General features: G+C 37.4%; 1 protein-coding gene across 1 annotated transcript in view; it reads left to right on the top strand.

Annotated features, from left to right (window-relative positions):
* Positions 1 to 19,449, top strand: part of ADGRG6 (adhesion G protein-coupled receptor G6) — a 132,018-nt gene extending 112,569 nt beyond the window's left edge. Inside the window, exons 23-25 of the mRNA XM_023183761.1 lie at positions 12,828 to 12,929; positions 13,587 to 13,739; positions 18,823 to 19,449. Of these exons, the coding sequence (XP_023039529.1) occupies positions 12,828 to 12,929; positions 13,587 to 13,739; positions 18,823 to 19,001 (434 nt within the window). The 3' untranslated portion in view covers positions 19,002 to 19,449. The remainder of the gene's footprint in view (positions 1 to 12,827; positions 12,930 to 13,586; positions 13,740 to 18,822) is intronic.
* Positions 19,450 to 26,128: the final 6,679 nt, after the last annotated feature.

A 26,128-nucleotide genomic window follows, 5' to 3' on the forward strand; every position in this document is an offset into this window, starting at 1 on the left:
TAGAATTTCCTGGCAGTTTCAGTAACCTTCAACAGCTATAGTTGTCTGTTCAGCTCTGTTTCCATTAATGAGAATTGGGATGTTTTATTTTTCCCAGCATGGGTCCCCTGTCAGGAGGGAAAAATGTTGTAAACCATCATCAACTCAGTGTTCTTCATAAATCATTGACTTTTAAGACTAATTTTAAATCATATAAATTCGGAACAGATTTCAACACATTTAATTATATTAAAACACCTCCAAAAAGAAAATTTAAATTAAAAGACAATGATGCAGAGCACATGAGTCTACCAACAATTGCTTGCTGCCCAGGCTTGTGCCAAAACTTCTTAGGATACTATGGAAATGTACTTAATGGTTTTTATTGTTGAGTCATTTTCAGAACCTTCCAAGAGAGCCTTTGTTGTTAGAAGTATATGCTTTGTTAAAAGAAGCCTCTAGAATTCAGACAGCTTAAAGAAATGATTCAGTGAATGCAAAATGAACTCAGTAAGGAGGCAAACTACATTTTATCTAATTTTTTCTCTTTTTGATATTTGTCATTCCAGCAAAAATCATGATGTGGTCCCTCTGCCTCATGGAATTTATATTCTAGTACGGGAGACAGGTTAATTAAATATATTGCTCTATAAAAATTACCATGTGACATTGAGAACATTTTACAAAAAACATGATATCTAAGCTGCAATCAGGAGGATCGATAGGAATTAACTAGGTGAAAGATGGGAGTAAGAGTAGGAAGAAGAATATTTGAGATACTGGGCATTTCACGTGCAAAAAATTTGCTGTAGTTGGTGAACAATGTATATTCAATGTATATTCAAGGTATTAAAAGGAAACTCATACATCCTGAGAACACCAAAAGGGCAGGATAGTGACAAAGCAGAGAGGCACAACAGAGAGGCAAGGACTAGACCAGAAGGCTCTGTATTTCAATCTTTACAAACATAATAGGAAGTCTTTGAAAGGTGGAGTGACATGTGGGGTGACATGATTCGATGTGCACTTTGTAAAGATAAAGCTGGACATGATGTAGTGAATGGGTTAGAGTTGCCCAGTAGTGTCTGTAGGCAGAGCAGGTAGGAGGAGACTCTCATAATGTTTGGGGAAAAGGTGGTCCAGTACTTTAGACTGTGGTGGGGATAGGAGAGCTAGAGAGATGTGCACAGAGTCAAGGGAAATTTAGGAAGCATGCTGCTACAAAATACTCGTCATTGATTTGTTCATTAAACTCTTATTTTTCTAGAATGATTAGAGTAAGGAGTCTTCTTGTTAATATAATATTATAGTTAATGGATGCCTGTCATAATATTTAACAATGGCTAAAGCTTTAGAATGCAGAGCAACATCCTGAAAGCTAAAACTATGCTAAACATATTTTAGTCCCTCTTAGATTTAGCTTGCAGGGGAGCACCTTAAAGTCAGCAGGGTCACCATGTAATGTTATGGATGCGGGATGTGTGGGAGCAAGTGTTTGAGCTGGGTCTGTTGTGGTGTCAGGGCATGTATTAATTCGTTTTCACAGTGCTGATTAACACATAATGTTATGTGGGCAATTTACAAAAGAAAGAACTTTAATTGGACTTACAGTTCCACATGGCTGGGGAAGCCTCACAATCATGGCGGAAAGCAAGGAGGAGCAAATTGCATCTTATGTAGATGGCAGTAGGCAAAGAGAGAGTTTGTGCAGAAAAACTCCAATTTTTAAATGCATTACATCTTGTGAGACTCATTTACTATCAGGAGAACAGCCCAGGAAAGACTTGCCCCCATTCTTCAATCACCTCCCACTAGGTTCCTCTCATGATGCTTGGGAATTGTGGGAGTTACAATTCAAGATGAGATTTTGGTGGGGATGAAGCCAAACCATATTATTGCACCTCTGGCCCCTCCCAGATCTCATGTCCTCACATTTCAAAACCAATCATGCCTTCCCAACAGTCCACCAAAGTCTTAACTCATTTCAGCATTAACTCCAAGTCCACGGTCCTACATCTCATCTGAGACAAGGCAAGTCCCTTCCACCTGTGAGCCTGTAAAATCAAAAGCAAGTTAATGACTTCCTAGATACAGTGGGGGTACAGGCATTGAGTAAATACTGCCATTCCAATGGGAGAAATTGGCCAAAAGAAAGGGGCTACAGGTCCACTGCAAGTCCAAAATCCAGCAGGGCAGTCAAATCTTAAGGCTCCAAAATGATCTCCTTCAACTCCATATCTCACATCTGGGTCGCACTGATGCAAGAGGTGGGTTCCCATGGTCTTGGGCAGCTCCATCATCATGGCTTTGCAGGGTATAGCCTCCCTCACAGCTGCTTTCACAAGCTAACATTGAGTGTCTGCAGCTTTTCCACACACACAGTGCAAGCTGTCAGTGGATCTACCGTTCTGGGATCTGGAAGATGGTGGCCCTCTTCTCACAGCTCCACTAGGTGGCACCCCAGTAGGGACTCTATGTGGGGCTCTGACCCCACGTTTCCCTCTGTACTGCCCTAGCAGAGATTCTCCATGAGGGCCTCACCCCTGAAGCAAACTTTTGCATGGGCATCCAGGCGTTTCATCTTCTGAAATCTAGGCAGAGGTTCCCAAACCTCAATTCTTGACTTCTGTGCCCCCACAGGCTCAACACCATATGGAAGCTACCAAGGCTTGGGGCTTCCACCCTCTGAAACAACAGCCCAAGCTGTACCTTGGACTCTTTTAGTGGCGGCTGGCTCAGCTGGGACACAGGGCACCAAGTCGCTAGACTGTACACAGCATGGGGACCCTGAGCCTGGCCCACGAAACCACTTTTTCCTCCTAGGCCTCCAGGCCTGTGATGGGAAGGGCTGCTGCAAAGATCTCTGACATGATCTGGAGACATTTTCACTATTATCTTGATGTTTAACATTTGGCTACTCATTACTTATGCAAATTTTTGCAGCTGGCTTGAATTTCACCTCAGAAAATGGCATTATCTTTAGCATTGTCAGGCTGCAAATTTTCCACTTATTTTCTCTGTTTCCCTTTTGAAACAATAGTTTTCACAGCACTCAAGTCACCTGTTGAATGTTTTGCTGCTTAGAAATTTCTTCTGCAAGATACCCTACATCATCTCTCTCAAGTTCAAAGTTCCACAAATCTCTAGGGCAGGAGCAAAATGCCACCAGACTCTTTGCTAAAACATAACAAGAGTCACCTTTGCCCCAGTTCTCAACCAGTTCCTCTTCTCCATCTGAGACCACCTCAGCCTTGACCTTATTGTCCATACCACTATCAACATTTTTGTCAAAGCCATTAAAGTAAGTCTCTAGGAAGTTTCAAACTTTCCCACATTTTCCTGTCTTCTTCTGAGCCCTCCAAACGGTTCCAACCTCTGCCTGTTACCCAGTTCCCAAGTTGCTTCCACATTTTTGGGTGTCTTTTCAGCAGCACCGTACTTCTGGTACCAATTTACTAGATTAGTCTTTTTTCACACTGCTGATAAGCACATACCCGAAACTGGGCCATTTACAAAAGAAAGAGGTTTAATTGCACTTACAGTTCAATGTGGCTGGGGAAGCTTCACAATCATGGCAGAGGACAAAAAGGAGCAAGTCACATCTTATGTGGATGGCAGCAGGCAAAGGGAGAGCTTGTAAAGAAAAACTCCCATTTTTAAAATCATCAGATCTTATGAGACTCATTCACTATCACAAGAATAGCCCAGGAAAAACCTGCCCCTATAATTCAGTCACCTCCTACTGGGTTCCTCCTGTGATGTGTGAGAATTGTGGGAGTTACAGTTCAAGATGAGATTTGGGTGGGGACACAGCCAAACCATATCAGGGCATATACATTACTTTTGATAGATTTCTTGTCATATTTGTTTATGTCTTCAAAACTTTGACTCAAGCATGTTAAAAAATCCATTTAATCTTTCAGATTCTTGGAAATATATGAAAGGGTATGTATAAACACATATACATGTGTAATTATATGGGTACTCACATAAATTGGAAGAGTCTACATATAAAATTTTATATATGCTTTACTTTCATTTTTATGTTTTATATTTTTATTTCTAGCATGTATTTTTATATTTATGTATACTTATAACTGTATAATTTAATTGCCAAAAATTATGTTAAATGGGTATCAGAAAATTGTTACTGTTTGATTATAAAAATTTTACCTACTTAAATAAGCAAATGATGTCATAAATTGAATCAAGGCTGAAACCAAATTTATTATTTTCTAATTATCCACACGATAATGCTTTGGTCTTTTAATTTTACCAACAGTATTAGTCAGTTTTCACAGTGCTATAAAGAACCTCCTTGAGACTGGGTAATTTATAAAGGAAAGAGGTTTAATTGACTCACAGTTCCACATGGCTGGGGAGGCCTCAGGAAACTTACAAGCATGGCAGAAGGGGGAGCAGGCACATCTTATGCATGGCAGCAGGCAAGAGAAAGCGTGTGAAGGAGGAACTGCCAAACACTTATAAAACCATTAAATTTCACGAGAACTCACTCATTATCACAAGAACAGCATGGGGGAAACATCCCCATGATCCAGTCATCTCCCATCAGGTCCCTCCGTTGACATTTGGGGATTATGGGGATTACAATTCAAGATGAGATTTGGGTGAGAACACAGAGCCAAACCATATCACCTACTTAATTTGATTAAGTTACAGAGTAAGCATTTTGTTGATTTTTTTCCTGCAAAAATTAAAAGATAAATGTACCTTCTCTTAACATACTTGAATTACACATCTGTCTGCTTTTGCTATTTTTGCTGTTTTCCAGGGTAAAACAGGCATATCACTGTATTAAAATTTTTAATTTTTTCTAAAGAACACAAGCAGAAAATTTTGTGGTACACAAATTGCTATGCAGCAGAGAATATTCCTTTTCCATTCAAAAAAGAGCTATTACTAACTATACATTAAATGAGTAGAGGAAAATTTAATCTCTTACCTTTATTCAGCATAAGTAATTTAGAGAAATGCATATTATTATTGTTGTATTGGTAAACTAAGAAAATTAAGTCAAAGTATGAGATGAAATATGCTAAATGTCAATGAAGTGTCGCTTGCCACTAGAGGCTGAGGTTAGGGGCCTCACGAAAGTTGAGCTGTTACATAATCACATGTATAATACACATATTGAATTGGTGCCAAGGTAAAGAGATGACCCACCAATTCAGTCCCTCACAAGTGAAACATCAGGTTGGCTGAGACATTACACGCTGCAAGGAAATAAATTACTCACCCTTTGGCAGGGCATTTTGTGCCACAGAGAAATAATTTTCTAAAGGGCACCTTGGTAGTATGAAAGGAGGATTTAAGAAGTTTCCAGAGAGAGCCATAAACCCTTCAAGATCCCCAGCCACACAGCCAGCTGACTGTGTCTGTGTGACAAATGAAAACAGAAGCTGTTTAAAGATTTGGACACAGGCTACTCAGGAGCTCAGAGGTCACCTAAACTAATATGGTCAAAAATCAGTGGTACCTAGTGTGTGGCTACTTCCCAAATATCTGCCATAACTAGTTTTTAACCAAACTATAACTAGTTTTTAACCTGATCCAGAACTGATCAGGTACAGTGGCCCACGCCTGTAATGCCAGTGCTTTGGGAGGCCAAGGCAGGAGCGTTTCTTGAGATCAAGAGTTCAAGACCCACCTGGGCAATTTGGTGATACCCCATCTTTACAAAAATAAAAATAGAAAAACTAGGTGTGGTGGTGTGCCTGTATTCCTAGCTACTCAGGAGGCTGAGGCAAATCGATTGCTTGAGCCCAGAAGTTCAAGGTTACAGTGAGCTATAATCATGTTACTGTACTCCAGCCTGGGCGACAGAGTGAGGCCTTGTCTCGGGGAAAAAAAAAAAAATGAAAACGAAAACAAAAAACCTGCCAGAGTATGTTATGCTCATGACCTGATTAAAACACCAGTCATTACTACCCACTCTAATGCATCTCACATCCCTGAGGTTATCTATATCTGCAGTCTTCCCTTTAATTGTATTTCTGGATATTTATTATCCAAGGGAAGAAAAAAAGTCAACTTAGAATATTTATCCAGTTTATTGATGATAATTCTGCTGAAAGTGTCAGTGGTCTTTAGTTGCTGAAGAACTCTTAAGAGATGAGGACCCAAGGTTGTCTGTTTCCCCCTTCTCTACCTAGATGCTTCAAAGAGACTTTTTAGAACACCAAGTACATTATAATATGCATTGCCTCAAATTTTACTGTATAGTAGTATCCAAGGAAACTGTTTCTAGAAATTCTTTAACTTTTGATGACCAGAAAGATATGAGAACATCCCTTTGGCTACTCATTTTACATTTGCCCAGAAAGCCATGGATCGTTTGAAACAAGCGAAAGGAATGAGTTCTATGTGGGAGCCAAATTTCTAGCCTAAATATCTAAGTGTATCTTTTTTCCCCTGAATAGTTAAATAGCTCTAACAAGACCAAGGTTAAACACAACCCCATACAATCTACAGTAAACATAATACCAATACTTAGAAATAGATGTATTATTTTTCAAACATGCTACTTGAATGTGTTCTCTGGTAGATGAAAGGATTAGATATCAAAAGTTAAATTCACTACTTGAGATTTTTCAGAATGTTTCTCACTCCAAGTTTTGAAAACCTTCTTGGCTACTTATTCACCACCTTCCTTCACTATATTTGCTGAACCAGCCTTGGCCCATAAGAGTCTTTCTCTTAGGAGTATTAGACAAGTTGGCATTCGATACATTTTCTGTCCTAACAACCCCCATAGGCCCACTTTCAGCACTTGTGTGTTACTTGCAACACCCTATTCCATTACAATTAAAATGTTATTTATTTTAAATGAGGAAATTGCAAATTTTACTGAGAATTAAAACATTTTTAATTCATAATTATAGTTTTCTTTTAAAAAAGGTAAGCATATACCTCTGGTTAATGAAAGATGGAAGTGAAAGGAAGGCAGGGCTAAGGATGGGATGAAAGTTTACGGAGCTGATTAGGAATCTGCTCATTTAACAAGAATGAAGGTTTTTTTTCCTTATTGTACTAGCATAGAATGGATTCTTAAAGAATCAAGGCAGTTCCCAAGCTGAAGAAACTAATTCTAAGGAATTTTGGCTTGGATTATCCAGAGTGATAGTTTTCCAGGCTAAAATGCACCAGAATAGGTCTATCATGAACTCCCTTTTGTGATATATGAAGGTTTCTTGAAACTGGCACTAGCTTTTCAGGATGACGTAAAAGCTTTAATTCTGTGTTCAATCTTTTGGGCCATTTTAGCTTCTACCTTTTATGGGCAATGTTAAACAAAGCTTCAAGTACTATGAAAAGTAAAACCTGATTGTCCTGGTCCCGGTCACATCTTAATGCTCTTTCCAGAAAGCTAGAAGAGCATATACTTCCTAGGTGATATGAAGATTAGCAAAGGGGAAAAAAATGATAGCAGAGGCCAGGTGTGGTGGCTCATGCATGTAATTCCAGCACTTTGGGAGGTTGAGGTGTGTGGATCACGAGCTCAGGAGTTTGAGACCAGCCTGGCAAATATGGTGAGGCCCGCCTCTACTGAAAGTACAAAAATCAGCCGGGCATGGTGACACACACCTGTAATCCCAGCTACTCAGGAGGTTGAGGCAGGAGAATTGCTTGAACCCAGGAGGCAGAGGTTGCAGTGAGCTGAGATCGCACCATTGCACTCCAGCTTGGGCGATAGAGCCAGACTCCATCTTGAAATGAAAGAAGCAGAGATTGAAATGAGAAATCAGACAAATTTTCTTGGTTGTCAACATAGAACTCCATTAAAGTTTGTGATTTTAGTCCTGCTTCTAACACCGAAATCTCTAAGTAGATGGAGGAAACAAAACAAAAAACAAAAGCCTCAACCTCAGAATTTAAGAGGGAATAGCCATGTTTTCTCACATTAGCCTCCAGGTGCATTTGACTCTCTGCCTTCATTTTCTACTGCTCCTTCCTGAAGTGTTCAGAATTTCTTTCCATATTGCTTGTGTGCACTGTTACAGATCCAGATGCCTGCCACACTGCCCAATACTAAACTCTAAAAGGGATATTTTGTCCTGGAGGAATTTTGGTATGTTTATTGCTAGACTAACTTAAATTCATGGGGGGGAAAAAAGGGCTAGTTACTCAAATAGTAAAATAACCTGTTATGAGAATCCTATTCTTATTTGAAATAGAAATGTATCTCAAGATTATAGGAATGAATATATATATATTATAAATACAAACCTTAAAATTTAAAATATATTCATTCCTAAAAATTCTAATTTGTTACTCTTATTATCTAATTTTTTTCCATAGCAGCACAATTCACAGTGGAAGGTAGAACATTTAAATGACTTCTCCTCTCCAGTGTTTCCCAAAATTATTAAGTACCTGTATATTTACAGACACAATGGTTACTTAAAAATAGACAATATCATTTGGTGTTATATAATTATGATATAGGGCAGCACTACAATCTAAAAAACTGTTCTATTAAGTCAGTCTTATCTTAAACATTATCCTCTCTGACTGTGGTTAGCATCTGATTCTCAAAATAATTCACATTTTAGTACCCCAACAAGGCTAAAAAACTGAGTCTGTGACCTGATTCTTTTCTGATATCCTCAAAACACCAGACTTAACTTCTGACTTTTTTTTCCAGGATATATAGCATGCAGAAAAACTACTAGGTGTTACAAAAGAATAATAGAGTATTAAGGGAAGCAATATTCAGCAATTTTTCCTTCTACCCAGAACTAAAAATCATTTGCTAAATGTGAGGCCCTCTAATGAATAATACCTGGATTAATGCCTAGGAACAAAAGACCTTCATTGAAGTTTATATTCCCCTCCAGCTCCAAAATGTGTCTCTATTAAACAATTGTTTAAGAATACACAGTTACCTATATTTCTAGCCGTGTGACAAAAATACCTCCAAGAACAAATTCCGGAAATTCTGACCCCGTTAAAGGAAAATAGAGTAAGCTGAGACAATGTGGACTTCCTTCTCTAGAGCTGCAGCCTCCATCATCTGTAGCCTCTGTTTACCTTACCTCAGGCTTCCTTCAGTCCACTCTACTTTGTAACTGCCACACTCTCTTCAAAACTTAAAATAATCTAGTAACCAATTCAACTTATTTACACACTTTTGCTTATTCAAAGTGCTGGTGGTACAAAGTGTGTTTGCTTATTGAAAGGATTTACTATATTGGCAACCTGGCTAGGGAATGTAGTAAGTATGGAAAGGCTTTGAAATGCAATGAGATTTAGTCATGTAGAGTGTGAGGATGAAATCCTAACCGAGTGATATCTATTCCTTAATTCCTGTGAAGGAGGATCAGCCTGCAAACCCTGCTCTGAGGGATTCTGAGTATAGAAGAAAATCTTCCCTTACTCTGAGACTTGTAATGCCCTAGCATAGGCCAGGACAGTGTGCAGCCGGTGCCCTCTCCAACTCTTCCTCCCCAACCTGGAGCACAGAGACCTTCATGAGATGCTTGTTTGCGTTCTAAATAATTGAAATTGATTTATAATTATTAGAACTTTTCTTTTGTTAAATTAGAACTTCCCAGCCAGTCACGATGGCTCATGCCTGTAATCCCAGTGCTTTGGGAGGCTGAGGCAGGAGAATCATTTGAGGCCAGGAGTTCTAGAACAGCTTGGGTAACATAGCGAAACCCTCATCTCCACAAAACATTAGTTAGATGTGGTGGCACATGCCTGTTGAGCTAGCTACGTAAGAAGTTGAGGCAGGAGGATTGCTTGAGCCCAGGAGTTCAAGGCTGCAGTGAGCTACAGTTGCACCACTGTACTCAAGCCTGGGCAACAGAGTAAGACCCTGTCTCTTAAAAAAAAAAAAAAAAAAAAAAAAAAGAACTTCTCTACCCTATCTAACATTTCAAAGAAATAGATCGTTAGGATTTATTTCCTTTACAAATTACTTCATTACCAATAAAGTATTAGTAATAAATTATATAGTAATAAAATCATATAAATATGTATATAACCATATATTAATATCAAATGACAATAGTAATAAATACAATGCACTATTACTTAGGTCGTTGTATGCCTTATTCATACCCCTCAGAGATCAATGTATTTGAATTTCCCAAGAATTTTATTTTATTTTTTTTTTTTGAGTGGAGTTTCATACTGTCACCCAGGGTGGAGTGCAATGGTACTATTTTGGCTCACTGCAACCTTTCAGGGCTTGCTAATCACCAAACAACAAGCTAAACCCAGAGGAATATCAGCCTAGTCATTTTACTGTGATCAGGACCCATCATGTAGAAATTAAGCTCCTTTTCTATAATAATATTTGCTAATAATATAATTTATTCTGAAAACTAAGGGCCACTTTGAATCTTTGTATTAAGAAATAAAACATAACCTTAGACATATTTTGCAAATTTAACTATGCACATCTACAGAGAGTACTGTTAAGACTTTTCCCCACTTTTTCCATTGTACAAGCTACGATGTAGTTTTCTTGATGAATACTCCATATTCAAAAGGAATGTATAAGTTTTAATCATCCCTTAAAAGGACTGTCATAAGTTTTACATTTATGCCGTTCCATACTAGACTCTTTGTTCCATGAATACAAGGATGGTCTACCTTGTTCACCGTTGAATCTCCAACTCCTAAAACACAGTGCCTCCTGCTTAGCAGTGCTTAATAAATTGTCACTGAATTAATTACCCTTCCTGAAAACTTCCCTCACTTCCCTACTGAACTTAAGGTTCAGTTCAAGCCCTAGATCCCCTAAAAAGCCCTCCCTTATGTAGATATACTGCTTAATATTTTACTGGGACACAACTTCAGCAACTTATTTGCATGCTTTTCAGAAACTTTTCCATTAAATGTGTTTTAATTTCATTGCTATTACCTCTTAATTTGACTGCTCACTCCTATTTTAACCTCCCCATCTCCAAACACATTTAGCACATTAGAATATACATGTAAGCATGCAATTAACTCATGTAGACTACATGGTTGATTGATCTTGATTACCATTCATTCCATCAATAAACATTCATCAAGTTCCTGCATAATTCTTGAAATAGCACAGCATTGAATACACAAATATCCCTGTTCTCTTGGAGCTTATTATCTGCTAGTAAGAGACCATCAAGCAAAGGAATAAATGAATAAAAGAGGAATTACAAGAATGTCAGATACTGAGGAGTGCTGTGAAAAAAAGTACATATGTGAAAGGGAGTGACTAAAAGTTAAAATTAAAAAAAATAAATAACCGTTGCTGAGGGCCTCTCTGAGGAGTTAACAGCTGGTCTGAGACCAGAATGATAGGTAGGAAGGTGTTATGGAAAGATCTGGGAGAAGAGTGTTCAGCATGGTATTGGGCTGGAATGAGCTGGACACATTGAGAATTAAAGGGATGTGTGTGTATTTGAAGGTCATGATTGTGAGAACTTCTGTTCAGAACATCTGGGATGTGAGATGCTGCGAAGTGAAGATACAGCCCAATGGTGTCCTATGAGCAATATATGTTGAAATCCTGGTGGGGGTTAGGGGAGAGAAAGGGCAGAACCAAATATAAAAATCAGTATGTGGTGCTTATATTTTAGAAGTGTTAGTACCCCCAAGTGGCAGTGTAACCATAGAAGAGGTGGAAACCCGGGACCTAGTCATGGACATGTAAACTTTTTTAGAGTAAAGCAGAAGAATCTACTAAAGAGACCAAGAAGGAATCTCCAGCAAATTAGGAAGAAAACTGGGAGAAAATGACCTCGAGAATGAAGGGCTGTTTGATTGTGTTGAATGCTGCTGAGAGGTCTAGTGAAGTGGTCATGGGAAACTCAGCAATATTGGAGTCGCCATCATTCTTACAAGAGTGGTCATAGTGGGGTCACTGATGTGAATAGCAATCTGTTTGGACTGGGTGGAGATGAGAAAGTGTCAGAAAAAGTGGAGGCAGCAAAAGTTAACCATTTCAAGAAGTTTTGTTGGAAAAAAGAATAAAGAGAATGAAGCTGGAAGAAAATTGGAGGTTAAGGGAAGAATTTTTTGTTTGTTCTTTAAAAAAGTGTTTTAACAGTATGCTTGTAAGTTAATGGCAATAACCAAGTATAGAGGAATAGAGAGAAAGATTGATGGCGCCTCAAGGAGAGGGTTAAAATGCAGAAGCAAATGCCATGAAAAGTTAAAAGGGATTGACTTCTAAGATACAAATGACACAGATTTTGATAAGCACAAGAAGTGACTATAAATATGAAGACTATCTCTCATTATGGAAATATTTCTGTATTAAAATCTTGAAAGGCTAAAGTAGGCCAGGTGGAGCCACATGATTTTGCTGATTTGGTGCCATGTTTCACCTGCAAAAATACCACTTTGCTATGGCCCAAGCTAATATACTATGAATATAACTGTAATATACATATGTAAAATAGCTCAGAATACACAAATTGAAACAGATGATGAGCTTATGTGTGTTTTCCATTTTCTATTTTGTTAAAATATGTATGGAAAGTTTTAACATAATTTTAGGACAAATATATGGGAAATACTAAATACTTCTAGAATTGAATGTTGCTTATTTCAGCTTGGCTTTTAGATTAAGTCATAATGAATGCTGAACAGAACAGGCAAAGACAGAATCAGATCCCTGTGGTTATTCTAGTTTTATCAGAGCCTTTATGTTCTCTTCTAAAGGATTAAAGTGTCTGCTACATACCGTAAGATTCATTTCCTTAAGATCTTTGTTTCTTAGTGACTTTGATGTAAAAAATTTAAAATTAAAATGAATCCATGTATTTTATAAGATTTCTCTTTAAAGATGTGTCAGTTGGCTTAAATATTTATATTTTCTTTTGTCACAGGCTTATTTATATTCATCTTCCACTGTGCTATGAAGGAGAACGTTCAGAAACAGTGGCGGCGGCATCTCTGCTGTGGTAGATTTCGGTTAGCAGATAACTCAGGTAAAGGGTTGATTAAATTTTACATCTAAAAGTAGATGGGAAAGTTTGTCATTCAGTCTTCCATTGTCAAAGCAACCCAGTCCCAGTGGGAGCAAGCTGTTGAATTGGAGCATGTGAAGATGCCTAGTTGGAATCATAGAATATCAGGGCTGGAAGAGATCTGAGAACTTTGGGCCCAACCCTTCTATTCTGCAGAGGGGAAGCATGAGTTAAATGAGTTCCCGGAGGTTTGATGTCTAATTTAACAACCCATATACCCAGAGCTTCCACTATGCAAGACTCACCTTTCCACATTTTTAAGACCCCCAATTACATTATTAGGCAAATAGATTTTTCTCAGTATTAAAAAAAAAAAAAAAAAAAAAATGAAAAAACCTACTTTGTCTTTTTTCTTTATCTTTCTTTTTCTTTTTATCGTCAGTGGTTACTTCTCCTCCTTGGTATATTGAAAGTGAGATTTTAAATAGTACATATACAAGGTCAAAGTAAGAAATTATCAATTTCCTCTTATTGTTTACATGTCAGTCTCCTCTCTGAGCCATGGCCAGCATATCAGAAAATCAGATGCTCTAGATAAATAATGCAGTGATGATTTTTTCAGAGCAGTTCATATTCCCTGTAAAGGAGATTGATACAGTGGTGTCATTTTTCTTTCAGATTGGAGTAAGACAGCTACCAATATCATCAAGAAAAGTTCTGATAATCTAGGAAAATCTTTGTCTTCAAGCTCCATTGGTTCCAACTCAACCTATCTTACATCCAAATCTAAATCCAGCTCTACCACCTATTTCAAAAAGAATAGCCACACAGGTGAGTCTAAAGATGTCCTCAAGTTTAGTTCTCATCACATTTTTCATTGCAAAAACTGGCATATCATGAAGATTGATGAATCACAGTGCCTAAGAGGGTGCATCTTTTAGATTTATGAAAATAAAAATGTTTGAAGATGCCACCAAACACCTTTATGAATATTTTGTCCTTTTAAAAATTTTGTAACCCAAACTCTAGCTATATAACCATAATAATTCACTGTGTATATTATTGTGACTTCATCATTTGATTCAAAAACTTGATTATCTTTAAAAATTATGGTATTTTATTTAAAAAGTTATATATTTTTAAAATTAAAAATTGAATTACAGGTTATTTCAGCATAGTATGATAGTTACTGGACAAGTTGTCATGGGAACAGGAAGAAACAATATCTAGGATGTACATTTTATTTATGAGTTAATTCCTTAACCATTGCAAATGTTATTGATGACTGCCCTTTAAATTGCTGATTACATATGAAAAGAACATAATATTTGGACAGTGATACAGGGCTATAAGAATCACTGTCTTTCATAATATCCTGTTTTTTCACGATATTTACAATTACTGCACATTCTGACACTGAACATACATGTGAAAAATCCTGACGACACCATGGAAATAAAGAATATTTTAAGCCAGGTGCTATGACACATGCCTGGAGTCCCAGCTGCTCTGTAGGCTAAGATACGGGGATTGCTTGTGCCCTGGAGTTCAGGCTGCAGTGAGATATGATTGAGCCACTGCACCACAGCCTGGGCAACATAGCAAGACCCCATCTCAAAAAAATAGTACTATTTTGCAGCACTTGATAGTGAATGATGTGAAAATGTGTAAACTTTTCATATTTTCAAAGGGAAATAATAGAATTGCTGCTTTTAAATTAAACCGCTGGCAGACAGCTGTCAACATTTAAAACAGAACACTTTCCTAATTAAAGATAATTCTAAAAGGATAATGGAAATAACTTTTTAATTTTTAATTTGTTTAGCTACTAAACATGAGCAGAGGTGAATGGCACAAAGAAGATTAATACTTGACTTTTTGCAAATAGGGTAAGGTGTGTGATGCATCTGTAATTATTCATATTGCAAATACTTGAATTACAGATGACCCTGGTGTACATTTGAATCCTTATACATGTCCCTGTTTGCACCATCTTCTATGTCTTGCCACTGGAGTGGCCACTGCCTGGGATTCATGATAGTACTATGGAAAAAGTGTTGAGTGTTTAGAGAGTTCGTTAATTCCAAAATTAATTAAAAATCCAAGAACTTGGAGCAACTTAGGACAGCAGTTCTTAAAGCTTCTTGGAGTCTAGGACATTTTGGGGGAAATTGAATGAAGGCTATTGATTCTCTTCCAGAAAAAAAGGTACAGATTTTGAATCATCTTCACAATTTTGCACAAAAGTAAAGAAGTTTGTGTACCTCTGCTTAAGAATACCTGTGTAAAGAAATTGATGGCAGGTGTATAGTCTAAGATAGATTATTCTACTTATTTGGTGGTTCCTTGGCACAAAATATCTTTTGCTTATAATGAATTTTTTTTCACTTTATTTAACCATACTTAAAATTTGATACTGATTTTGCCTCCCCTTCTGAAATACAAATACTTAATGCCTTATCAGTTATGAATAAATAGGAATTAAATCAATCGAATTGCTTTCCTCTTACACAGCTGAAAATAGCTGGCCTGAAGAAATGTCGCTCTTAAAAGAGGAAAGAAGATAACAAAGCAGTTAGTTTGGAACATGAGGCATTTTGAAAATATTAAGGAAAGAAAGGGCTATAGGATTCGGGGAAAAACAGACTAGAAGATAAAAGAAGAAATGCAGAGATAAAGTCCAAAGGCAGACTTTACTATTTTAAAATATTGTGTGTTCTTCATTTTATTTCATCTGTTGTTTTTATTTTATTTTATTTTATTTTATTTTTATTTTATTTATTTTTTGAGACAGGGTCTCCCTCTCTTTACCAGTCTGGAGTGCAATGGCACACTCACGGTAGAGGCTTACTGCAGCCTCTGCCTCCTGGGTTCAAGCAATCCTTCTACCTCAGCCTCCCGAGTAGCTGGAAATGCAGGTGTGCACCACCACACCTGTCTAATTTTTGTATTTTTGTAGAGATGAGGTTTCATCATTTTGCCCAGGCTAGTCTCAAACTCCTGAGCTCAAGGAATTTTCCTGCCTCAGCCTCCCAGAGTGCTGGGATTACAGACATGAGCCACCACACCCAGCCTTTATTATTATTATTATTATACTTTAAGTTCTAGGGTACATGTGCACAATGTGCAGGTTTGTTACATATGTATACATGAGCCATGTTGGTGTGCTGCACCCATTATCTCATCATTTACATTAGAATGCATTAATGTTCTTGTTTCCCTTAATAAAAAACCCTTGGGGCTAAATGGGTTCTTGACAACTAGGATGAGAATATAGTTAGTTATATGGCATTACTTCAATAGGATAATAAATCCTGGTTTACAGTCAACTGACTTTACATAGGCTTTGGCTATCCAGCCAGTTCTCAGTGGGACAGTTAGCATCCTGGGGATCACTCAGGGTGTGGAAAACATCACTGCATATCATCATGGATATCTAGTTGGTTCATTTCTTGGAATTGATCTAGATATTCATATGTTTATGGTATAGATAATGTCTCCTATGAGCATTCCTTCAACAAAAGTGGATCATTCAGGTAAACTTTCATTACTTTTTTGAATGCATGAATTTTTTGCAAGATAATAAGAGAATATTTGCATGGATTAAGCTAAGATTCTTGCTGTATCAGCAAAATGGCTTGTTCTTTTCAGCTAGCACAATGACATTCCTGCACTGAACTGAAATTTCTGAAATTTTGAATGATAGTGTGTGCTGTGCTGGCTCTTCTCTGCATGGGGGTATCTGCAAGCCGCTCCTTCTAGGAAATGTACCATGGTCTGTAGTGAGTGGATCACACATTATGTAAAATAATGACAAAAAGCAGTACTTGAGAAAAGATTTGTTGTAGAAGGCATGAAATGCTTTATTTTTCCACTGCTCGTATGGATTTCTGGATATGTCATGGTACATTCATAGAAGTCATATAAGTGAAATTGTCAATTCCAAGCCTGCTTTGTGAGAATTGTTATCTGCTTGAAATTTTAGCATAGGTCAAATAATAGTTCATATCCCTAGCCCCTGGTTTTCAGATTTGCAACTATAGTCAAAGTTTTTATTACCCATAATGTAATATCTAACCAGAAGAGTGGGAATAGCATGTATAAAAATACAGCCCTCAAGCCCTCATTCAGAATTTTGCTTTATTAAACTGTGAAGACCCACTAAATTGGATCACATTGTTGAAATGAGGCTGTTCAAAATCTCTAAAAGTACATGCCACCGGAAGTTACAAAGGAAGCAGAGTGACTATATCCTTGTTATCTCTGAGGATATGTAGTTTCCTAAAAACACCGAACACTAATTATTCTTTATTGATATATGAGTCAATAGAAAAATCCCCACCAGAAAACCAATGGCTAGTGAATATATGAACTGAAAGGAAGCTCAGAATCAATCAGCTTGCTGAGAGCCTAATGGGGAGGGGCCTTTTGTCATGACTCCTTGAGCCTTTTCCTCACCAATATTGGAAAATGCTTCAGTTGTTCCACCATGCTTCAGTTTGTCCATTCTTTCCATGAACCATCTATTCTTTTCTCTGGCATCCTTTAGTGTAGGTTGAGTATCCCATTTCCCTTTTTAGCCCTCGTCGTGTTTAGTGTCTGCTTCAACACAAGATAATAGTTGAGCAATTTGAATAGTTTCCAGAGACAACAGATATCATGATGATAATGGTTTTTACCAATTATTGATGGATTTTAAATGTTTTGTCACATACTGAGTCCAGCATACTCAAAATGTAAAAAGCCTTGGAGTGAAGATTCCAGTTTCGGATCCATGATTTCTAAAAGTTTTTCAGGATAGAGTTTTTGCCTCTTCTACAATGTACAGAGAAGGTATATAGGAAACTGAATACTTTATAAAAGTTCATGTCTTCTTTATCAGTGTAAAATTTCTATAATTTGGTTAATTTGAGGGTAGAATTTTTCCCTAAAGTGTATTTGGAGAGGGAGGTACTTAAGAGATATTTGTAGGATACATGAAGACAACCATACGTGTTTATAGATAATGAAGTGTAAATGAGTTTCAGAGCACTCTGAGTCAATTTTAGAAAGCTTTTCTGTATAAGGAAATAACATTTAAATATATGATACTGAAAATTTTAGAAAAAATTATTTAGCAGTCCTTTATTACTATCAGTTGCTATAATAGTGCTGTTAGCAATAACATCGTTCTGAAACTATGAGATAATTAATACAAATAAATCATTTTCTATTAAAATATTTCTGGTAGTAACTTTGATTGCTATAATTAAAAAATAATTCATAAGAAGTACCCTTTTTGCTATATTCCAATCGTTTATCCAACTAAAAACCTTGGGAAAATACGTTCAAAGTAGCCTTTCATATTTATTTTCATTTGCTTTTATTCTCCAAAATCCTATAAATTTAATTTTGTAAAATGTTTTATTATTAAAAGTGTCAAACATATATAAAAAGTAGAGAGGATCCTATTATAAATCCCTTTGTACCCAGCAATTTATAGCCAATTATACACCCCTACCCATTTTTCCCTTCCTATATTTTTTGAAAACATATCTTAGATATAATTTCTTCCACAAATATTTCAGCACATTCTATTTCCTTGGAATTTTGTACATCTTTCAAACCATAGTGCATGTATTTTTGAAGTGGTTTTCCCAATATTTTTTCATTGGCTCTGCTACATGCAAGAATATTTTTTACAGTAAGCCACAGTACAAATTACTAGACGACAAGTTGACACTCAGTGACTATCCGGAGTATTCTTAGAAGAAGAAAAACGTGGAAGTTTAGCGTTGCCCATTACCTAATCTAAGAAAGAGTTGGAGCTTTATTTTCTTTTGTTCTTCTTTAATGTGCAAAACGGGGTATACAGTATGGTGTAGGCATGCCACCAGCTCATCTTAAACCTAATTTCTTGTATCGTTTCTTGCAGACAATGCTTCCATGGACAAGTCCTTGTCAAAACTGGCCCATGCTGATGAAGATCAGACATCAATCATCCCTGTCCATCAGGTCATTGATAAGGTCAAGGGTTATTGCAATCCTCATTCAGACAACTTCTATAAAAATATTATCATGTCAGACACCTTCAGCCACAGCACAAAGTTTTAATGTCTTTAATGTAACAAAAAGAAATCAATCTGCAGAAATGTGAAGATTTCCAAGCAGTGAAAACTGCAACTAGCAATGTAAATGTGCTATTACCTAGGTAACTGCATATATATAAGGAATGTATTTTGTTAAGAAGGCTTTTGTGAAATTCATAATTTTTCTTTTTAATATATTTCTTCCATGGAAGAGTTGTCATCATCACTAAAACTTCAGTACTGAGAGCAACATGACTCAGTAGCCACAGAAGCTATGATTTTTAAAATGTATAATTGAATCAGAGTCATCATAATTCAGGGGAGACATTCAAATTAGAGACAAGGGAGAAGCAACGCTGAGGAAGACCCTAGATAGAGCTCGATTTAGTCCACCTAGTCATTATATCTGGATGTACCCATTTTCTGCATCTTCTTTCTCAACAATAAAAAATGTAACTATTTTGAATGCCCACAAATCCCATTCCAGTGTTACTTTCCGTGAACGTAGTACCATGTTCTCATTTTCAATGACATTTCAACCACAGGCAGAAAAGATTGTTTACTGCTTGACCCAAAGATTAAAAAGGATTTTTTTATTATTTTAAATATTATGCCTTCAGAACCATAACATGCTTAAGAAAGTTTTCCCAAAATGTTGACCTAGTTAAATGAGGCTCTATGAATTTCTAATATTTTACTTATTCTATTCAAGGCATAGGGCCAAAGCATTAAGTATAATTTAATCCCATACATTCGAGTTAAGTTTAGTGTTGATGTTCCATCAATGTGGACCTCCCAGGAGTTGTTTAAGAATGAATCTCTTACACCTCTACTTTTGCCCCTCTACTGTATATTAAGCCCATAGGCTTGGGGGAGGAAGGAGAATTTCCATTAGGCAAGCTGTATGCAGTGGAATTTTCCTTTTAGGAGGCACACAATTGAGACTCTCTGGTTCTGTCCTTGCTTTGGAGACTTTAAGACATTTCCTAACACACAAATGAAAGCCTCATATTTCCCCATTGAGAGTTTTGTTCCAAGGAATATAAAGTGAGACATATGGGTGAGTCATAATAATCAAAATAATTTATAAACAGCTGTGTCTGCAATAGCTAGTCTAAAAACTACTTGTGTGTCAGTCCTCTGGTTATAGTGTATAAGAGCCTAAGGAGTTCTGGCAAGATAAATGGTGTATTATTTATGGATCGGCTGCTGCATAGGAGCCTTACATACTATTATGCAGCTTACCTAACTCTCAGACTATTCTGAGTAATGCTTGCTTGCTAATGAATGTATAGGAGACCACACCAGAATTGTTCTTAGATGATGGAATCCATGCAGTTTCTTAGAAATTGATCTCAGTGCATGCTGTACTTTTTCACATTTGCTCTGGGTTATCTGGGAAATATCAGGTTTTGGGAGGCAACAGCGTTAAGTGATAAGAAAAGGAGACATTCTGGCAAAGCCAGTCGGCTTAAACACAAAGTCCTGAACCTGGAACCTAGAGGCCTTCCTCTCTGCCCAAAAAAACAGGCAGTTTGCAGTCTGAGACATGGGAGAGCGTTCGTTCAGGCTACACAACAACCCTAGGGACCTCTCACCTTTTGCTGAGCTTCAATCAGGAAGCTATTTGCCCGGCTCCAGCAGATGATGAGATAATGAGGTAGCGGGTTTTTTATTACTGTTCCATTTTGCAGCATCCTGCAATACCATCCTGGGAGACAAGAGCATTACCCAGCATGACTTTCACAGGGGAGAGTTATATTCAGTAGAAAAGAATAGTAAATCTAAGGTCACTGAGATTCACTACAGCAGAGCCAAATCCTTTTCAATAGGCATGTATTAACAGGCTGCTTATTTTGGCAGAGGTTACAACATATAGATGAAAATGAATCTTAGTCACTGAATATTCATATACATTTCCCTCAATACCTTAGACATTTGTGGTAGATTTTAATTAGTTAGCTTTCTAACTAGTCAGATTTCTGCCCAAAGTTCTTAGTCAATAGTAATTAAGATATAGCTTCAAAAATGGCTTTGCTTTTGATTTCTACTCATATTCATATGGCTCCAGAAAAATATTTTTTTCATATTTGACAATGTCAGCTCCACTTTAGAAATTTTCAATAACCAGATGAGAAAAAATTAAGAAATGCTCAACAGAAATATTTGTAAATGGATTTGAAAGATTGAGCCAAATTCTGTCGTCAGTTCTAAGCATGCAGTTCTCACCTCCATTTAGGCCCCCATCAGATGAGGGTCAGGAATTTAGCTGGGGAGCTTAAATTTAGTTCAGCCTACCTTTGCAAATAGCATCAATTCAGACTCTCTTTTCATTATGTTTTCTTTTCTTTTTCCCTGTTATTAAACTACATTGTGTTCGAGTCGTAGTCTAGGATCCTGAGATATTTTCCATTCTTGTCACCATTTACTTGCATTGTAAAGATTTTTGTCTATTGTTGGCATAGATTCTTTTGTACATATTTATTTATTTGTGTTTATACATGTCAATTGGTTTCCTCTCTTAGCTTGATATTGCCTAGCTTTGTTGTTTTAATTAACTTTCTATTAGAGAGAGACTGTATATATTTTTTCTAAATATTTTGTGAAATCATTTTTGGTAGCAATATCTTTGAATATGATGAATAAAAGTGACTGTGAGTGCAAATAGAATTAGCAGTGAGAAGCTACTCTAGCTAATTTGCCATTTTACTTAAATGGAAAGTGTTTTTCAAATAAATACTTATGTTGTTCACGTTCCAAGTTATTCAATTCCTTTATGAGTGAATGTTTTTACTTCTGACTCCTAAATAGGAAAAGATTATTTGACAGCTGGAAAATAACCTGCCACCAATTAAGCTAGTGACATAGGGCTACTTTGCCAAAACACGTGGAATGAGTATGTTACACAGATCCAGTTCACTAAGGATTAATGCATTTTGAAGTTCTTAGAATTTCTTGGGATGACTGATTCAAAGCCAAGTTCTATAGCAGATTAAAAGTAATGCAGGTTTCCTTTGGGGAATGTCTTCAGTATCCTCAAAAGGAAACTGAGTCAGTAACCTGTAGAAGATAGGACCTGGGATATTTTTCTCTCATTTATAGTTGCTATTTTCATTGTGAGAGGCTTAATACATTTTAGTGAACTTCACTTACTTGATGAGAACAGAACCTCCCCACTTCCTTTTACTGTGGATATTTAGGATAACATTTTTTCTGCAGTGAGTCAAAGCCCAATTTTACTTACTGCCCTACTCAGCAAAGTGTGTGCCCAGTGCAAAGTTGTGAGGTGTTTTGACGGTCACTGCTAAACCAGGTCTTCCAAGCCAATGTTCACAACTCCTGGCCAAGCATGTTAAGAAAATAGACAAGTAGTTGCTTAAGGCTCATCTACAGTGATTTTCAGGCGAGTTACTTCAGAAAGCTGGAGGGATAGAATTGGGGAACAAATGAAAAACACATATTTGATTTGCAGGCTGACCTGTGTTGGTAATATTTTTGAAATCTGGAGGAATTGGTCTTTCTAAATTCAGTGTTTTGGAAGCACCTCTCTGTTTCCAGTTGAATAACATTCCATTTTTCTCATATAAAAACATTAAATAGCTCTCTCCGTCCTCCACACCAAAATCCTTCTCCCCTTTCTTACGTTCTCTCTCCCTTTTTCCTTCTGTCTTAATTTCAAGGAAGAATAGTTCTTTTTTTGCTTCCCTAGACAGAAATAAAAATAAATGTGAAATTTTCAAGTGTTTGCATTTATATACTATATAGCCTGTTCCGCCAAAAAAACAAACAAAAAAAAAAAAGTAAGAAAAGAAAAAAGGATGCTTTGTTACCATAGGCAGCTCCAACCTAAATTGAGTAATCTGAATTATATGGGGGTGGGGGGAAACAAAGCAGACACAGTGGCTAACGACTGTAATCCCAGCACTTTGGTTGGCCAAGGCAGACGGAGGTCAGGAGTTCGAGACCAGCCTGGGCAACATGGTGAAACCCCATCTCTACTAAAAATACAAACATTAGCCAGGCATGTTGGTGCATGCCTGTAGTCCTAGCTACTTGGGAGGTTGAGGCAGTTGAATTGTTTGAAGCTGGGAGGCGAAGGTTGCAGTAAGCTAAGATCGTGCCACTGCACTCCAACCTGGGCGATAGAGTGGGACTCCATCTCAAAAAAACCAAAAAGTTGTAAGTGTGTTTGGACGCCAGATGTTTATTTCCTATCTCATGGAATTTTCACCACAGTTCTATGACACGTTGTTAGTTCACTCTTCCATTTGGGGAAACAGGTGATTAAGAACAGTAAGTAACCTGCCTGTGGCCACAGAGACAGTAAGAACAGGACTCGCATCTAAGTCCATCTGACTCTGTTCATTCTTCTACATCAGCTTTTCTAGCTACCTCATTCAAAGAACCTATAGCCTGGTGAAGGAAGAGAATCCAAGGCCAGGATAACTGCCCTGATATCCATTTGTCAGCAGCTTCTGGAGCTTCAGGCAAAAGCTCTGGACTAGCAAACCAGTAGCGATGATTTGGGCTTTCAAGTTCTGGTAGATTCTGATTGGCCTCTCCTGAAGGTTAGGAAAGATTCTAGACAAGGAGGTTGGAAAGCCCAAATAAATGGGTGGAAAAGAGTTGAGGCTGACTTGATTGCAGGGTGTGGAAAGGAGTTGCAGAGGGATGACAGTCATTGTGTGAATAACCCAAGTGACTGGCTAGGGAGGTTTTAACTTATCAGCAGGCACAAAAGAGGCATAAAGGCTTCTAGGCAATGAAGGAACCCCATCCCAGTTGGGTTTTAGGGCTATGACTGTGCTGGGATCATCAGAATGAAGAGGGGCAGAACTTGGAGAGAACAGTGTGGAGCCTTTTGGAAAAGTCAACAGAGCAACAAGGCAATTTGAGGAGTAGTGTCTGGGGATCACAGGTCTCAGAAGTGACAACGTTGACAGAAGGCTTTCAAAGCAGCAGCCAGCCCATGCATTGGTACATCTAACTTGCCATATTCAGAACAGCAGGGAACATCTTGGTTGTATCCAGTTGGCATGGGTTTAGAAGGGCCTGTGAAAGAAGCAAGCCTTCAAGAGACAAAGAAGCTGCTTATGTCAAAAAATGTGAGAAGGTAGAGAAGAGAGGGTAAGTTGTTTAAAAGAGTATAAACTTAAAGGACGGTGTCTTATGAAGTTTAATTTGTTCACTTGTTTTATGGAATACAATATTCGAAGGCAAAAGGAAAGGCATCCGAAGACAGTGAGGCAGTTGATACAGCAGGCTCCTAGAGGTGAGGGGAGAATGGATGAGAAACAGAAGAGGCCTATCTTCTTCTGAGATTGAAAAGCAGGCTATTAGATAAGACAAAGGTGCAGATATTGGGGAAAGCTTGTTGAGTTTCCTGATTTTTGTCAGTAAAATAATTAGAGGCTCATTTCATCTGCTGGTTATTGCAAGATAGAAAGTATTAGGATGGGGACCTGAGTAAAATTTAAAGGATTTGGAACAACCTCCCAGGGAATGCAAATCCCTGGCAAAATTAGATTAAATGAATAATGTTTGCCCTTAGGGTGGCTTTTACAAGGATAATCCCCAAATCATTTTATTAAAATATTTTTATTTGCTGTGTTTTGAAAAACCAATTTGTTTCAAAGTCCTAACTAAACACTTAATATTCTAAAGTCTCAAACCTTATTGGTCAAGGATGCATTTTAATCACTTGTAAATAAATGGACAATGAATAATTTCAGATACACTGTAAATCTTTTGAATCTTTTACATATTCTGTTTGACTTGACTTTTTTCATTCTGAATGACTGAAAATGATTTTTATAAATTCAGCTGTCAATTAGAATAAAATATTTGATTTTTTTTTTTTTTTTTTTTTTTTTTTTTTGAGACGGAGTCTTGCTCTGTCGCCCAGGCTGGAGTGCAGTGGCCAGATCTCAGCTCACTGGAAGCTCCACCTCCCCGGGTTCACGCCATTCTCCTGCCTCAGCTTCCCGAGTAGCTTGGACTACAGGCACTCGCCACCTCGCCCGGCTAGTTTTTTTTGTATTCTTTTTAGTAGAGATGAGGTTTCACCGTGTTAGCCAGGATGGTCTCGATCTCCTGACCTCGTGATCCACCCGTCTCGGCCTCCCAAAGTGCTGGGATTACAGGCTTGAGCCACCGCGCCCGGCCTTGCTTTTGTTTTTTATTGTTTTGTTTTGTTTTTTGAGACAGTCTCACTTTGTCTGAGTCAGGTGGCACAATACAACTCACTGTATCCTCGACCTCCCAGACTCATGTAATCCTCCTGCCTCAGCTCCACAAAGTTCTGGGATTACAGGTGTGAGCCACCTCACTGGGCTTGATATACTCATAAATACATTTTAATATTGATACTTGTAGTATCCAGTTCACACTGCATGTGAAAATGACAAAATCAAAAGTTTAAATACCCTAGGAGCAAAAGAAAGACCTGTAGAACACAGGAACACTTTTCTGTTTCATTGTCCTAAGCCTCAATCAGTCATGTATATTAAGTAACTTCAGCCCTTTTCTGGTTCTCAGGGGTTGCAAAATAAAGCACATAACCTTCCTAGAAAGAGTTCACTGGCCAAGAGAGGTGACAGTTCTTACACATTCAAAAGTATTTAAACTCAAAGAATAATTGGTTTATTTATAAATATCTGAAATGTAATCAGTGATACTCAACTAGAGCAAAAGCATTGTCTGCCATGGCACTTAACTGCAATAAATATTGCCTTAAATTTGACACCTTATATATATATATATAGTGTGTGTGTGTTTAAATTTCATGTGAATGTGACTTTTCTACTGAATGATATTATTAAACTTCTGTGCATTGGGTTATGTTTATAGTCATCATTTTGATAAGCAGTAGCATATCGCTTAGCCATATAACAGGTGCTTGGTTAATGTTTATTGAATTAAATTGAAATGTGTAGTTGACCTGGTCCATTTGCATTGTATATATTTTAGAAAAGTAGATGTCAAAGTACCTTGGATTTTAGTGGTTTGCAAGAACATGGACTAGAAATAAAATGCAAAGAAAAACAGTATTAGCCTTATGCTCTTCAAGCCCCTTTACCCCAGTTGTTCTGTATCACCCTATATGATGCAAGCAAATGGTTAAGAACAAAAAGACAGCAGTTTGATAGTAAC

This window comes from Piliocolobus tephrosceles, chromosome 5, assembly GCF_002776525.5.
Source record: "Piliocolobus tephrosceles isolate RC106 chromosome 5, ASM277652v3, whole genome shotgun sequence".
In the NCBI taxonomy this organism is placed as follows: domain Eukaryota; kingdom Metazoa; phylum Chordata; class Mammalia; order Primates; family Cercopithecidae; genus Piliocolobus; species Piliocolobus tephrosceles.